Source organism: Leuciscus leuciscus (assembly GCF_965113295.1).
Source record: "Leuciscus leuciscus genome assembly, chromosome: 24".
In the NCBI taxonomy this organism is placed as follows: Eukaryota; Metazoa; Chordata; class Actinopteri; order Cypriniformes; family Leuciscidae; genus Leuciscus; species Leuciscus leuciscus.
Window position 1 is genome coordinate 25,289,593 of NC_138723.1, and position 16,906 is coordinate 25,306,498.

Consider the following 16,906-nt stretch of genomic DNA (forward strand, 5'->3'; position numbering starts at 1 on the left):
GTCAGTTGATAATGGGCGCGTTCGGAGCTGGTCGCGTCGCGGTGTCATATTGAAGAACACCCGCCCATGACTGCTGATCTCCTCCTCTTCCAGGAAGTAAAAAAAGGCGTCATATAAGGAGGAACAAGGGAAAACACGTCCTCCCCACATCTGTCTCTCTCCCTCATTAATGTGTTAAGCACATTAATGTTTTATATTGTCGTGTAAAGCAGCTGTATGATGTCTATTAGAGCGCGAAACAGAGAGGTCTGCGCAGACTGCAGCTCGACCGGTAAGACAAACAAAACAAACACGAAACAAACAGTGCTCTATGTGATCTTGCAGGGTTTTATTTAGACAGATGTTTATAAACTGAATTTATTTGAGAATATTCTCAAGCCTTAAACAACACAGTAACTTAATAATACTCACGTATTACACGGATACTGGTTTCTGAATAAAACATAACGCGGTTAAAGAACAGTCCCGATATTCCCATTGGAAAATACCGCTAACGTTAACTGATGATGGTCAGGCCCTCGTTTTTAAAAACTAATTTTTACCAATAAACTGTAGTCTCCCAATTTTTTACTTTGAGGTAAAGACCCATCTTTAATTCATTAAGCAGGGAAGACCTAACAAAGATACACCATGGTAACCATAGTTTCCACCGAAATCCCTAGTTTCTGTTATCATAACGGTATTGTTATTTATTATAATACAACACTGAACTTAAATAACTTATATAATCTAATATTATTATTTAGGCTATTATATTTAAGTACCGTTGTTTTGTGATCCACCTGGTCTTAATGATCTACATTAATTTACTATTTTGGCTTTATCTGACTATTAAGTTTAAAATGCTGTTTGTTGTTCACCTGTAATTTTTTTTAATACATTTTAGTTGTTGACAATGCATTAAATAAGATACTGTTCCTCCTTTGCTTTAATGACAGTAGAACTTAAATTCTGATGATCATGTTCTCCTGCATTATTTGAAAATGATCTTGAGAGCATCTTCCATGCTTCCATGGAAACTAGCACATCTGGCAATTTGTACAAAGGCTCAGCGTTAAGGCCCGTTCACACCAAGAACGATAACTATAAAGAAAACGATGAAGATAAAGGTCTAAAAATCGTTCTCATTATTACAGAATAGCAGAGTTAACACCACAGCTATAACGATAACGGCACAGAGAAACAATATAGTCAGAATCATTTTCAGAATGATTTTATCTAGCTGATGAACAATATAAGCATTGACAGCAAATCAGAATCAATCCTGCTCTAACAAGCTTGATCATTTGAAGCGGCAGACAAGCACGCGCATAGAATAAACAGAACGATATCGTCCGCCAGTGTGGACACTGATATAGTTATCTTTAGTTATCGTTTTTGGTGTGAATGTGCCTTTATACATTTGTCATAGATTTGGCAAGTTTTTGACAGTAGGCATGTAAGGAGGAAGATTGTATAATGTCGAGATCTGCCTTTTGAGGGGAATTTGCAATACTTGAGTAACAAAGCTTTTCTTTTCTCTTTCTTAGATCCTCGTTGGGCCTCGATCAATCGTGGAGTTCTGATCTGCGATGAATGCTGCAGTATTCACCGAGGTCTGGGCCGCCACAGCTCTCAGGTCCGGCACCTGACCCAAACTTTGTGGCCCTCCTCACAGCTACAGGTGAAGACCCATTCTGCGTGCTTTTAATGTGGAGCCGCTTTGCTTTGCATGTTTCCTGAGGTTCATTAAAAGGAAATGAGGCATTGTATCTCAGTTCCTCAAACAGAAATAGAATGTAGTGTTCTGCGTATTTTCTCTCGTCGGCGTCCTGCACCACACCGCAAGACAATGAGCATTCAGATTCTTGAATTAACCTCTTGTCCTGGTTTACATGCAAACCAATAACCTGGTAATGCAAGTAAACCGTGTTTATGACTTTGTGTTAACCGTGTTAAACCATGACTTTGTTAAAAAAATCTGATTATTGCCCAGTAGTGATGTCAAAACCTAATCATTAATGTATCTGTCTTTGGTTTAAGGATCGGTTTATGCTTAAAGGAAGTATTCACCCAAAAATGTTAATTCTGTTATTCTTTACTCGCCCTCAAGTTGTTCCAAATCTCTATGAATTTCTTTCTTCTGTTGAACACTAAACATATTTTGAAGAATTTCAGTAACCAACAGTTGATGGGCCCAATGACTTCTGTAGTATTTCTTTTTCTTGTTCTTTTTTTTTCCATTGAAGTGTCTAGACACTGCTCATGTGTCTTGCTGATGCTGGAGTCACAGAAAGACCATTGCAGCGTTTTATGCGTGTTCATTTCTTGTCTTAAGTGAAAGTTGAGGTGAAGTGTTTGGTGTTTATCCATAGATGGTGAAGTCCCTGTACAATAATGGAGCAAATTCAATCTGGGAACACAGCCTTCTGGATCCATCTTCCATCATGAGTGGAAAACGCAAAGCCAATCCTCAGGACAAAGTCCAGTGAGTCCCATATATCATGACATTTAGAGCCAAGCGAGTCTCTCAGCTTAAACATGCTCATTTAATCATTTACTTCTCTCTCAGCCCTAACAAAACAGATTTCATAAAGGCTAAATATCAAATGTTGGCTTTTGTTCATCGAATGCCATGTAGAGAAGATGATAGTGTCACTGCCAAAGACCTCAGCAAGGTAAGAAATAAATAAAATTTACTTAATAAATTAAGTTATTTACTTAATAAATTTACTTAATAAATTTACTTAATTAAGGTTACTTAATAAAAATGAACGAACTGGACAAGAATCTCTGAGATGAAAATGAGACTCAAACAAAGGCCTATTGAAGATCTACATCTGATGTGGTCTTCAGAGGTCTTGAGACCAAAACCACAAAATAAACCATGGATTCACTCTTGTTTTGTTTTTTTAGCAACTTCACTCTAGTGTGAGAACTGGCAATTTGGAAACGTGTCTGAGGCTGTTGTCGCTGGGAGCACAGGCTAACTTTTTCCATCCAGTAAGTTTCAAAGACCATAAGGATATTGCTAAGTTTTGAAATTGCTAAAGTTCTAAGTTTATGTAATATAAAAAATAGTGCTCTACTCATGACGTGGAAATTAAAGAACACAGACACAGCCGGATCATTTCCATAATGACCAACGCAATCTACCAAGAGCAGTGCAAACTAGATGTACCGCATCGCGGTACAAAATATGACCGCCGCTCAGGCCTGCACTGGCTTTCCACAAAAATAAATGACGTGGAGTAATTTGGCTGTATTGCGTGTTTATGTATATACCTAAAAAAAGTAATAGTATGTGCATGTCTGTCTGTGTGTGTGTGTGTGTGTGTGTATGTGTGTGTATTTGTGTATGTGTGTGTCTGTGTGTGTGTGTGTCTGTGCGTGTATGTATGTGTGCGTACATGTGTGCGCGTGTGTGTTTGTGTGTGTGTGTGTCTGTGCATGTGGATTTGTATGTGTGTGTATGGGTGTGTGTCTGTGCGTGTGGATGTCAGTGTGTGTGCATGCTTGCGTTTGTTTGTATTCCTGCATGTGTGTGTGTGACAGTATCATCCTAAACCCCCGGGGACCAAACGAAATTTTTCCGTAGAAGTCTAGTGGGGCTACATGCCCACCAAATTTCATGTTCCCCGGTGTTTCGGTGTCCCTGGTATCGTTGACGAAAAATTTACGGGGGCCCCAGCGCAGGGGGGGGAAGTGGCCCCCGGGGACCAAACGAAATTTTTCCGTAAAAGTCTAGTAGACCAACATACCATAAAAATTTCTTCATCCTCGGTGCCACGGTTCAGGTAGTTATTTAGGAAAAACGGCATTTTTGGGGGTTTGGGGGGGCCCAGCGCGGGGGGGGAGTGGCCCCCGGGGACCAAACGAAATTTTTCCTTAGAAGTCTAGTGGGGCTACATGCCCACCAAATTTCATGTTCCCCGGTGTTTCGGTGTCCCTGGTATGGTTGACGAAAAATTTACGGGGGCACCAGCGCGGGGGGGGGAAGTGGCCCCCGGGGACCAAATGAAATTTTTCCGTAAAAGTCTAGTAGACCAACATACCACAAAGATTTCTTCATCCTCGGTGCCACGGTTCAGGTAGTTATTTAGGAAAAACTGCATTTTTTTGGTTTTGGGGGGGCCCAGCGCGGGGGGGGAGTGGCCCCCGAGGACCAAACGAAATTTTTCCTTAGAAGTCTAGTGGGGCTACATGCCCACCAAATTTCATGTTCCCCGGTGTTTCGGTGTCCCTGGTATCGTTGACGAAAAATTTACGGGGGCCCCAGCGCGGGGGGGGAAGTGGCCCCCGCGGACCAAACGAAATTTTTCCGTAAAAGTCTAGTAGACCAACATACCATAAAAATTTCTTCATCCTCGGTGCCACGGTTCAGGTAGTTATTTAGGAAAAACTGAATTTTTTGGGGTTTGGGGGGGCCCAGCGCGGGGGGGGAGTGGCCCCCGGGGACCAAACGAAATTTTTCCTTAGAGGTCTAGTGGGGCTACATGCCCACCAAATTTCATGTTCCCCGGTGTTTCGGTGTCCCTGGTATCGTTGACGAAAAATTTAAGGGGGCCCCAGCGCGGGGGGGGAAGTGGCCCCCGGGGACCAAATGAAATTTTTCCGTAAAAGTCTAGTAGACCAACATACCACAAAAATTTCTTCATCCTCGGTGCCACGGTTCAGGTAGTTATTTAGGAAAAACTGCATTTTTTTGGGTTTGGGGGGGCCCAGCGCGGGGGTGGAGTGGCCCCCGGGGACCAAACGAAATTTTTCCTTAGAAGTCTAGTGGGGCTACATGCCCACCAAATTTCATGTTCCCCGGTGTTTCGGTGTCCCTGGTATCGTTGACGAAAAATTTACGGGGGCCCCAGCGCGGGGGGGGAAGTGGCCCCCGCGGACCAAACGAAATTTTTCCGTAAAAGTCTAGTAGACCAACATACCATAAAAATTTCTTCATCCTCGGTGCCACGGTTCAGGTAGTTATTTAGGAAAAACTGAATTTTTTGGGGTTTGGGGGGGCCCAGCGCGGGGGAGGAGTGGCCCCCGGGGACCAAACGAAATTTTTCCTTAGAAGTCTAGTGGGGCTACATGCCCACCAAATTTCATGTTCCCCGGTGTTTCGGTGTCCCTGGTATCGTTGACGAAAAATTTAAGGGGGCCCCAGCGCGGGGGGGGAAGTGGCCCCCGGGGACCAAACGAAATTTTTCCGTAAAAGTCTAGTAGACCAACATACGATAAAAATTTCTTCATCCTCGGTGCCACGGTTCAGGTAGTTATTTAGGAAAAACTGAATTTTTTGGGGTTTGGGGGGGCCCAGCGCGGGGGGGGGAGTGGCCCCCGGGGACCAAACGAAATTTTTCCTTAGAAGTCTAGTGGGGCTACATGCCCACCAAATTTCATGTTCCCCGGTGTTTCGGTGTCCCTGGTATCGTTGACGAAAAATTTAAGGGGGCCCCAGCGCGGGGGGGGAAGTGGCCCCCAGGGACCAAACGAAATTTTTCCGTAAAAGTCTAGTAGACCAACATACCATAAAAATTTCTTCATCCTCGGTGCCACGGTTCAGGTAGTTATTTAGGAAAAACTGAATTTTTTGGGGTTTGGGGGGGCCCAGCGCGGGGGGGGAGTGGCCCCCGGGGACCAAACGAAATTTTTCCTTAGAAGTCTAGTGGGGCTACATGCCCACCAAATTTCATGTTCCCCGGTGCTTCGGTGTCCCTGGTATCGTTGACGAAAAATTCAGTAAGGTGACAAAAAAAATAAAAAAAATAAACTTTGACAATCCCTATATGACCGGCTAGCTACGCTAGCGGCGGTCATAATTAGCGTCTGGTTTAATTAAGACATGCCTTTTTTGGGAGGAAAATAATGGCGCAAATAACATTAAATTGACTAGCTCAAACCTTAGTAAATCACCTTGCACGATTAATTTAAATAATCTCCTCCCACAAATCTTGTGTCTGAAAGGGAAACTCATACAAATGCATATGCAATAAGGTCAGCCAGAAAAATAACTGTCCACGCCTTTTCAGCACTAACTTTTTTTACTGCGTGTCTTTAGTAAATCCTGACAGTAGTTTTTTAACGCCAAAAGAGGGTTTGCGCTGGAGCAAGCTGTTAGGAAATCTGGCCCACTGATATCAGAACCCAATTTTGACAAACTGTGTAAATACTGTAATTTGCATGGCAGTATACAGTAGGTGGATGCCTTCATGTCGATCCACCACTAAAGTGGAAAAAGATATCATTATTTTGCTTTCTTTGCTATTTATTCCATGCGCACCATAGCAGGAGTTAAGCTTTATTGTCCCTGACTGAATTACTCTAATGAATGTCATTTGTTTTCTTCAGGAGAAAGGAAATACTCCATTACATGTGGCAGCTAAAGCAGGTCAGCTGCTACAGGCAGAGCTGCTTACTGTTTATGGAGCCGACCCCGGAGCACAAGACAGTTCTGGGAAGACTCCTGTTGACTACGCCAGGTGAGAGAGATGCAGATTTGAGGGATCAGTACAAAGATGAATCATTTTCCGTGATGTTTTATGTTCTGTTATCTGTTATTTCTCACTATAGGCAGGCAGGACACCAGGAACTCGCAGACAGACTGGTGGAGATCCAGTTTGAGCTGACAGACAGACTAGCGTTCTATCTGTGCGGAAGAAAGCCAGGTCAGTCATCAGTATCTCTGTAATGACAGCACAGCATGTACCTCACAGATTTGAGATCCTGGAAAGAAAATGGCTTCTTGTTTTCCTCAGATCATAAAAGCGGGCAACACTTTATAATTCCTCAGATAGCAGACAGGTAGGATAAGCTCTCTTTTTGTATCATGCCTGTAGTTTATTAAAATACTTAATTGCATAATTTGTTTTCATTGCTGGCTTCATATGGATAAGAAATGTGTAAGTATGGAAATGGCACTTGCTTGTCTTACTAGAGTAAGTTATGATCAGATGATAATGGTTCTCTTTATTTTATTTTTCATACAGCAGTCTTGACTTGTCAGAACTGGCAAAAGCAGCAAAGAAGAAGCTTCAGTCCGTAAGTTGTACAGTAGTTTACTGTTTTTGTAAAGCTGTAACTTAGTTTGTCTCCATGCATGGTGGGGTTTGCTCATTACCTTTTTATTCCAAAACCTATTTTGACACCTAAAATTAGCTGTATACAGCAAAATAACCTTGCTGTGGTGCTTTCAGCTCAGTAATCATCAGTTTGAAGAACTAGCCATGGATGTGTACGATGAAGTTGACAGAAGGGAAACAGATGCAGGTTAGAGAAGCATAATAGCCTGATATCTGTCCATTTTTCATTAAAAGTACAAATTCTGATTTTATCCTAACATTTTGAATGGTGTCATTCTTTTGCTATTGTAGTCTGGCTTGCAACGCAGAACCACAGCACTTTGGTAACTGACACCACGGTGGTACCTTTCCTCCCTGTCAACCCTGAATATTCTTCCACTAGGAATCAGGTACATTGACACAGATGCGCACACACCTTTTAAAATTATTGAATTGATTTGATCATGTTTGAGTTTCCCTCTGTTTGTGGTATTTATGTTGCAGGGACGCCAGAAACTCGCAAGGTTCAATGCACATGAGTTTGCCACGCTGGTCATTGATATTTTAACTGATGCCAAACGCCGTCAGCAAGGAAATTCTCCTGATAATGTCAAAGGTGATGAAAGGTCTTGGGTTTGTCATGAACTGTATGATGCATAAAGTTCAACTTCCACCCTTTGTTTCTTCCCAGATAATGTGGAGTTAATTCTGAAGGACATTGGGAACCGTCACGGCAGTGAAAGTCCTGAGATGGACCAGCCTGATTATGACAGTGTAGCATCAGATGAGGATACTGAGCAAGAACCAACATCTGGAAAAGATGAGAGGACCAAGGTAAATTGTTGAGTTTCTCTGGATGCGTAATAGTCATATTGTCCCAGGAATAATTGCGAATAACAATATTATTGTCATTTTAATGCCACTAAAATTGGTAAAATAACAGCATAATAAAGCAAGTACATACTTCCAAATAACAGAGGACTTTTGATTCTTAAGAATATTTAGATACTAATTTATATCCTAAATAAATTAAACTTTTGCAAAGTAACAAAAAGCAGAAAAAACATGTTTGACAATGTCAGACCTTTAAAGTACATAACAAAAAGGCACTTTGGTGGAGATTTTCCATCTACAGATTTTTCCCAGACCTTCTTTTCTCAGTAAAGTGGGGTGCACACTATTGCTGAAAAACACAAGCCCTATTTAGCAGCCCGATGTCCATATGAACAAAAGCACAAATGTCTCAACAGGCAGCTAGTATTTTTATAGAGACATGTTTTTTAAAAGTTGAACTTCTTTTAACTTGAGTGCTGTGTTTATAAAGCCGTGTTGTGCACGAGACGCTGCAAAAGATGCAAGTGCAACATTTAAATGTGTCTGTCTAGCACACGTTTACATAGAAAAACTATGCACCTGTCAGTGTCTGCTCTGTGTGTGAGGAAGAGCTGCCTAAGGCTATGTTCACACTTAGCGTCTTTTTTCAAACTGCCAGCGTCTGTTCTACATTATAACCCTATGGAGTAAACCGTTTTTTCAAAAAAGTCCTGAGCGCTTTTTTAGACGCCACCGCCGGCGTCTTTTTCTGCAGCTCAGAGCGTCTTTTTAAGTTGAAAAAAGTTCAACTTTTCTGAAAAGAACGCCCTACGTCAAGCGCCTTTTTGACAGCTGACCAATGACAAGCGAGTAGCGAGACCTGTCGTTTCCATAACAACAAGAACAACTGTCTGTCGTGCACCCACAAACGTCTTTGTGAACCGACATTCTCCTCCCCGGTAACTTCAAAAGCCAACGCAAGAGCCAACTTTCTCTTTCTCGACATTTTTTGCATCACACAGCACTAGGCTACTGTTGCAGCTCTTGTTCAGTCTCACCCGAAAACGTCATATACTGACGCGTCTTGACCATGCGTCAACATACGACGAAAAGGGTACCCCCATAACGTCCATATGTGACGATTCGGGTTATGGGTAGGTTTAGGTATGCGTTAGGGTACCGCTAGGAGGCGCTGCTGGTGCGCTTCTGTCTGCGTCTCATATTGACGTTAAAGGGGTACCCTTTTCGTCGTATGTTGACGCATGGTCAAGACGCGTCAGTATATGACGTTTTGGGGTGAGACTGTGTTACAGCCGTGTTAGCAACAAAAGACGCGCTCGGCTGCTATTTGTAACCGAACGCTGCCAGCGTTTTTTTTTGCTAAAAAAACGCCGTTGTCAACTTTTTCTTGTCAAAAAAGACACTAAGTGTGAACATAGCCTAAGCCTTGCTTTCACCTCTGACAGAGAGCAGACAAGATGACAGAGACAGTGCGATCGGTTAAAATGTTGGCAGGGTTCCCATGCAAGTACTTGAATTTCAGATACATGGATTCGAGAACTGGAAAGTATGTGAAAACAAACATAGGTCCTTAAAAGTGTTTGAATTAAACATGTACTAAATTTTTATAGAGTAGCATGGTGCTGCCAAAGCCAGAGCGAAACAGCGCTACTGATTGGGGGAAAGCAGGAAAACCTGCATGGATGCTGATCACGTGCAGGCAGCCCTGTGTGTTAATTTTATTTAACTAGCTCAGTATCAGGGAAGTGCAAAATCGATGCTTGGCTCAGGATTGAACTACATAAATATTGGTTAATCAAAGTTCCAAAGAATAATGCCTAATAAAGTAGAGTTTATAAACACAGCGCTGCTTTGTGTAAAGCGCAAGTAACTGGGTAAATCAGTATATTTATGCTGTTCTATAAGCACCACCTACTTTCAGGGATTTCATTTGTGTCTGCCGTTTTTCTTTAAACCAATGTGAAGATCAACTATAATATTGTCTGGTATTTTTAGACAGTTTACATGCAGAGTTGTAAATGTAAACGGTGGAGTCTCATGTGCTTTCAAAAATGTAGCATAATATGGTATCTCGTAGAGCTGTCAAAATCGCTGAAAAGCTACATTTGAATTTCTTTCTTAAATATTAGCAAAATTCGAATTATATTCGAATTCTAAAGTCAGTACTTAAAGGGATAGGTCACCCAGAAATGATTTACCATTAGTAAAGTGCTCCATGCATCTCCGGGGGTTAATAAAGGCCTTCTGAAGGGAAGCGATGCGTTCGTGTAAGAAAAATATCCATATTTAAAACTTCATTGACTAAAATAACTAGCTTCCAGCAGACGGCCGTATGCATCGGTTTACGCAAAAAGAGTAAACCTTGAACTTGACGCACAACATAATGACGAACGCGGTTGCACAGCCATGTTTGTTTGAACCAAGAGAGGCATCAAGTTCAAGGGTTACTCTTTTTGCGTAAACCGATGCATACGGCCGTCTGCCGGAAGCTAGTTATTTTAGTCAATATTTTTTTAAATATGGATATTTTTCTTACACGAACGCATCGCTTCACTTCAGAAGGCCTTTATAACCCCCAGAGACACGTGGAGCACTTTAATAATGATAATCAGGGTGAGTAAATCATGGGCTAATTTTCATTTTTGGGTGAACTATCCCTTTAATGTTAAAAGAAAAAAGTACTGTGTTGTGTCATCACGTCTCGCCTCTTGACACAAAAATAATTTAGAATGCCCGGTTTTTGCATTCGAATGTGCATGTTTTAATTTTTTTATTCTACGAATATTTGAAATTTTATTTGACAGCCCTAGTTATCTAGAGGATATATGTATTGTGTATATATGCATAATTATTTTACATTTTGAACGAGGTCACCTCCATATATGGTGCGATAAGTCAATATAGTAATTATCGCGACAGGCCTACTTTAATAGTGTGTGGGATCAAAACTTACTGTGATCTTTTTTATCAGAGCTCAGAGTCCTCAGATTTGTCGGACAGCCCGATCACCGTTCAGGAGTTCATGGAAGTGAAAAGTGCCCTCAATGCCTCTGAAGCAAAGATCCAGCAGCTCCTCAAGGTCAACTGCCATCTTAGTGAGGAGTTGAGACTCATGCAAAGCAAGGTAAGAGGTCAGATCGCAGTCTGACACTCCATCACTGCTGTAGCTGAAAGTGTCTGACTTGGCTTAGTGTCTTCATTTCAGTTAAACTCCCTCCAGAATGAGAACAGCACTCTGAAATGGCAAACTCCAAACAGTTTGGCAAGGTCGCAGGATCTCCCGCAGAGGGCACCTCCACGCGGCTGTAGGGCCATGTCGATGTATGAGACTGGTTCAGGTCCGAGGCAGTACCACCCTAGAGGAGAGACCGTCCACCCTGACACAACTCTGACTCTTCAACCACTGCCATCTAATGTAAGTACAAACCGAACCAAAGCCAAAATTGGTTTTGGTGCTCCCGTTTCATTATTTCCTTTGGTTTTAACTCAGTTGGTAACCCAGTGAATCATCACTTCAGGTATGATTTGATAACCCCTCTTCTCTTTTTGTGCATTCATAATAAAAAAATAAAAAAATCCCTCAAAACATAATCTGAACCCTTTCTAGATTGGGAAGGGTCCCTCGGTGACTGCCTTCTCCTCCCTTCCCACGTTCCCCTCAACTCTGTCCTGGTCCTGGGATGAGATAACCCAAAGGGTGAAGTACCTGCTCAGTGAACAGGCTGTTGGAAGGGCTTATCTTCTACCTGTCCCCCATTCACTCAGTGCATGAATCAGATCTGTCCAACCAATGGACAACGTGTTCCTCAGCTGGATTACTAACTTTAAACCGTATACGCAGCGAGAGACACCAGCCATTAACATTACTCACCACTCTGCTTGATGTGTGAAGCAGTCACTGGCTCTCTGATATCTCAGACCTGAAACATACTCTATGCAAGTACGTGAATGCAAACGCTTCTAGCTACACAAGTTTGATGCCGCCCATCGTTTGAAATGTATCAGAATGCAATCCATGCTTTTTTGTGCAGATGCTTTTATTCAAAGTGAATTAGATTGCATTGAAGGTATATTATGGAAGTCAAATAATGACCAATGTTTTTGAAACAAAAAAGCTTGTTGAATTGCACTACTTGAAAAAAATTGCATTAACCCTGCTTGCATTTTAATGCATTGTATTTTCAGGGCTTGCATTTTTATGGGCTGAAATTCAACATGGTTGTATATTTAAGCTTTGAATATTTCAATTCAAAACATTAATCCATATTCACCTTCCAGATTTCACTTGCAAAATGTTAATTCTGTTTAAAAATACAACCTATAATATTCAAGAGGCAATTTTCGATCCATTTTATTTCGCTTTACAAATTCGCTTCCACAAATTCAGTGGTTCAAATTCGACAGAAAATTCAACATTTGACATCCGGGAACGGCAGGAATATCAGTATCTCTCAGTATCAATATCTCTCAACGGGTGAGGGAGTCATTCATTCATTCATAATAACGGATTTACAGAAACGGAGCAAGCGGTAAGTATTTGTGATGATTATCAGGGCCAGTATATGGAAAAGCTGATAAAGACACAAAAGCTGTGTTTACATTGAAGTCTTCACTGTTACTTTTGTACATGCATGCAGCTTTCTCTACCGTGAACAAGATTATGTTATTCCCCGATGCTGATGTTCAAATCAAACGTTAAATCTGAGTTAGTAGACATATATTTAGACATATAAACAAACAAGAGAAATATATGTCTACTACCTCAGATTTAATGTTTGATCTGTACATCAGCATCGGGGAATAACATAATCTTGTTCACGGTAGAGAAAGCTGCATGCATGTACAAAAGTAACAGTGAAGACTTCAATGTAAACACAGCTTTTGTGTCTTCATCGGCTTTTCCTTATACTGGCCCTGATAATCATCACAAATACTTAGCGCTTGCTCCGTTTCTGTAAATCCGTTTTTATGAATGAATGACTATCTCTCACCGGTTGCTCTATAGTTTTCTTCATCAACAGCCGCTTGCGCCCCCTGCTGGTGAGGACGACTAACAGCTATGGAGATTATCAATCGGCAATCTACTGATATTCCTGCCGTTCCCGGATGTCAAATGTTGAATTTTCTGTCGAATTTGGACCACTGAATTTGTAAAGCGAAATAAAATGGACCGAAAATTGCCTCTTGAATATTATAGGTTGTATTTTTAAACAGAATTAAAATTTTGGAAGTGAAATCTGGAAGGTGAATTTTTAATAATGAAAACGTGTGAAATGTTTTGAATTGAAATATTCACAGCTTAAATTTACAACCATGTTGAATTTCAGCCCATAAAAATGCAAGCCCTTAAAATAAAATGCATTAAAATGCAAGCAGGGTTAATGCAATGCATATGTTTTCAAGTAGTGCAATTCAACAAGCTTTTTTGTTTCAAAAACATTTGTCATTATTTTACTTCCATAGTATACATTTTATCAGTTCATGCATGCCCTGAGAATTGAACCCATGACATTGGTGTTGCTGGTGGAGCAACAGTTTGAGTAAGTTCAATTTAGTTGAACATGTTTATAGCTAGCCACCTGAATAACAATGCAGAGCAGTTAAATAGGGCAGATGTTTGACGGTAACTCTATCGCCCCCTTGAGTCTCGAGGGTTTGTTACTGCATTGTTAATGCGAGAACACGTTAAGTATTTACGACGTGTTGGCCAAGCGTCTGCATTTGACTGCCTGCGCAAAGTATGTTTCTGGCCTTACTTTACAGCTGTTATGCTGATGTTTTGATTCTACACCAAAAGCATGATTTGTTTGCTGTCTCTTCAAGCTTTGAGTAAGCACCAGTTGTCAGTAACAGGTTGCATCCCTTGTTTAAACAGAAAGCTCACTGTGACTCTACTCCTGTTACAGGGATCCACCTTGGACGCCCAGAGCGGCATGCCAGAAAGTGACTATGATAATGCACTGAACCACATTGAGATGGAAGAATCCGGGTTTGTCTTTCATCTTTTGTTGTTAAAAAAACCCCAAAAAACATGTTTATTTTTTAACGGTGAATGCTTTCCACCTTCCTCACAGGTCAACACTGAGTAACTTCTCCAGGGCGAGTGGCTGGCCGGGTGACGGTACAGTGCCACAATCAGAAAACCTGTCTGAGGGCGAGTGTGATTCGACTCTACCGTGCACAGAGGACGTCATCAGCAAAACAGAGCTGATTACTAAGAACATCCAGGAATTACTCAGAGCTGCACAGGAAAATAAACATGAGAGGTAAGAAAATTTGTCTGGCCTTCGTGTGGTGACAGCCTGGGTAGGTTTAGTGGAGTGAAAGGGGTGAAAGGACCCATTCTCCAGTCGGAGACTTCAGTGGCTCAGCCCTAGTGACACAGTGTCTCTTTTGTCTGTTAAGCAATAGATGGAATTGTGTCAACACAGCTGGGATATAACAACACATGGCCATGTTGGAAGGATACGTGTAGATCCACAAATGGCTTATGTCTTGTCTTTCTTGCTGAGTTTACTGCATGCAGTATATTCAGTATTCACATAAGTATCAGGAACAGTCATTTGAATCCAATATTCTGAACACTGGGAGCCTTTGTTGTTCAACTTGCGCTGGCATTCGGTCTCAGGTCTGTGATGATCATTATGCAGTCATGGGAGAACGATACCTTAGGTTAGCATTTCACTCACCCAGATCTGCACTTTAGCTGTCCTTTCACAGTGCAAAACAAGTCACGTGGTTATTGTGGTTTGGGGGAGGTTTTTTTAGTTTTTTTTTTACCATCAAGAACCACTAATTATCAAAAAGGGCTTTTCGTACCCTTGTTTTAATCCTGTATTTGTAAATAAAATGGATATTTAACACGTTTTCTTTATTTGAGGCTGAATTGGGTCGTAGTGTGTCCAAAGCTTTTCTGTGGATGATTAGAGCCGAATCCGAATCAGAATCAGAAAAGTATTTTTGCACATACAAGAAATTTGTTTTGGTGACAGAAGAAGCTTCCACTACAAGACAACAACAGTACACAGATTATAATTTTTTTTATAAATAAATAAAGATATATGAATAAGATACACGTATGTATATATAATATATAAATTAACAAAAAAAAAACTTTTTATGGACAGTAGAGTAGAATAGGAGAGTATATTTGGTTCTACTTCCCCAAGTTTTTATAATAAAATTGAATATTTTAATCATCATAATTTTAAATGACAATTGATCTAATCAGAGAAAATAAATGCATTTTCCATTGTCTTTCTTTGTCCAAGTTTTGTCCTGTGTTCGGAGAGAATTCTTGTAGCAGTGACAGAAATGGCTACATTATTCCCTAAGGTAAGCCTTGAGACAATAAGGAAACTTTGCCATAGTGGAGATTATAACCCTTTATATCCTTATTTATTGTCTCTGCATCCACACCAAGCACTAAGCGGTTAATACAGCTCTGAAATTGTCTCCCATCACAGAGGCCGTCCTCCGAGACCGTTCGCGGATCCTTACGCCTCTTGACCTCCAGTGCCAGCCGTCTGCAGGGCGAATGTCAAAAGGTCACACCGCATGATTCCCAGCAAGTTATTCAGTGTGCCTACGACATTGCCAAGGCGGCTAAACAGCTAGTTACTGTGACTACCAAAGACAGTAACTGAGTTACAGTACGAGTCGCTGAGCGCCTTTCACCATGTACACTTTGCTATTATCTTGTCCAGTATTATTGATCAAAGTTTTTTTTTTTACGTTTACTCTAACATAACTTTCGGGGCACAAAGCCTTGATAATCAGCGGCCTGATTTTTTTTTTATTTTCCTAGCTTTACTGTGCCGTTTTATAATGTAAACTAATATTTGTTTTGCTTCCCATGGTGCTAATTAACTGATTTGTCATATCTGTATTGCTCTTGTTTGTGGATAAACAGAACATGGCCTTTATTCATTTCCTACCTGCACATTTCAAATATACCATGTACGAAGTTTAAGTGAGACAAAACTGAAAATCATAAACAGCTATTATTGCTGAAATTCAGCTGGCGTAGTAAGTATTTCTGTCTTGAAAACCAGCTCGCTCAAAATGTGACCATGATGTAGATGTCAGGACACATAATGCCTCATTTCTTGTGCAATAAATACCTTTAGCCTCGCTGCAAAATCCTACCTTACCCGTCCTGGTGTTGCCATTGTATTAAGTATTCAGAGTGTATAGTCTTATTATGGAGTGCTTTAGTATGTGAGCTGTTATACCTCATTTGTGTGTATGCTTGGGTGTCTATTATACACTTAAATATATAGTCCCTCACACATGCAGACACATCACCCTCGGCTTATGATTTTAAAATGCCATGTTTATTTTCGCCATTAATAGTTTTCATTCATTTGTGCCTCATCGTTATCCAGTTCAAATGATTGTCCCTTTGAATTTCTTTCAAGATTCAGTCTTTGCAGCTTAATCCCAGGCATGTGTGTGAAAGTTTTCATTTGTCCAGGGCATCAGAGAATGTCAGAGTTTATTCATAGGCAACTGTAAAACGAAATCCTTTTACTATGAATTCACTCTGTCTGATGATTTAGGGATGCTCTTGTGTGTCCAAAGGACGTGTTCATGTGCTGCCTTGTCTGAAATAATACAAATAACACAAACAATTGCCTAACGGCCACCAGCTGCTGTGTTAGTGATTCCGGTATTATGTGGTATTGCTTTGTATTATTCAGTACATCGTATTATATTTATATACAAGTTATATATGTAAGCTGCTGGTTGTCAGTTATGTATGCAACTAATCTGGTGCGAGATTGTCCTATTTCCTGCTCCAGTAGCTGGTGGATGTGTACACATGCACTTACCTGCTCAATTTGGAAGGACACATCAGCCTTCATATGGGATATGCATCATGCAGTTGATGCTGCTTCACAGTCTTGTTACTAAAAATAATAAATTTTAATTGTACTCAAACTACAGCTAGTCATTTTTTTAAAATGCATGTTCATTAATTATTTGCATGTACTGTAGAATGACATAAAGGGATAGTTTAACCAAAAAATGTAAAATTC

At 40.9% G+C, this 16,906-nt stretch overlaps 1 protein-coding gene and 1 long non-coding RNA gene across 4 annotated transcripts in view; one reads left to right on the forward strand and one right to left on the reverse strand.

Moving 5' to 3' along the window:
* LOC309489275 overlaps positions 1–16,906 on the reverse strand; it is a 251,524-nt gene that overhangs the window by 211,436 nt on the left and 23,182 nt on the right. The window lies entirely within an intron of this gene.
* Positions 112–15,884, forward strand: git2b (G protein-coupled receptor kinase interacting ArfGAP 2b). 3 transcript variants are annotated; one of them, XM_082157841.1, is made up of 20 exons: positions 112–271; positions 1,530–1,663; positions 2,355–2,467; positions 2,552–2,657; positions 2,896–2,982; positions 6,322–6,452; positions 6,544–6,638; positions 6,729–6,774; positions 6,960–7,011; positions 7,167–7,239; positions 7,344–7,441; positions 7,536–7,647; positions 7,723–7,865; positions 10,837–10,989; positions 11,071–11,280; positions 11,473–11,562; positions 13,772–13,854; positions 13,940–14,131; positions 15,137–15,200; positions 15,332–15,884. In XM_082157841.1, exons 1-20 carry the CDS (start codon positions 217–219, stop codon positions 15,509–15,511), a joined length of 2,217 nt encoding a protein of 738 aa, XP_082013967.1. In that variant the 5' UTR covers positions 112–216; the 3' UTR covers positions 15,512–15,884. The 3 variants fall into 3 exon arrangements, with proteins under 3 accessions (XP_082013967.1, XP_082013968.1, XP_082013969.1); XM_082157842.1 differs by having other exon boundaries at positions 11,086–11,280; XM_082157843.1 differs by lacking the exon at positions 11,473–11,562.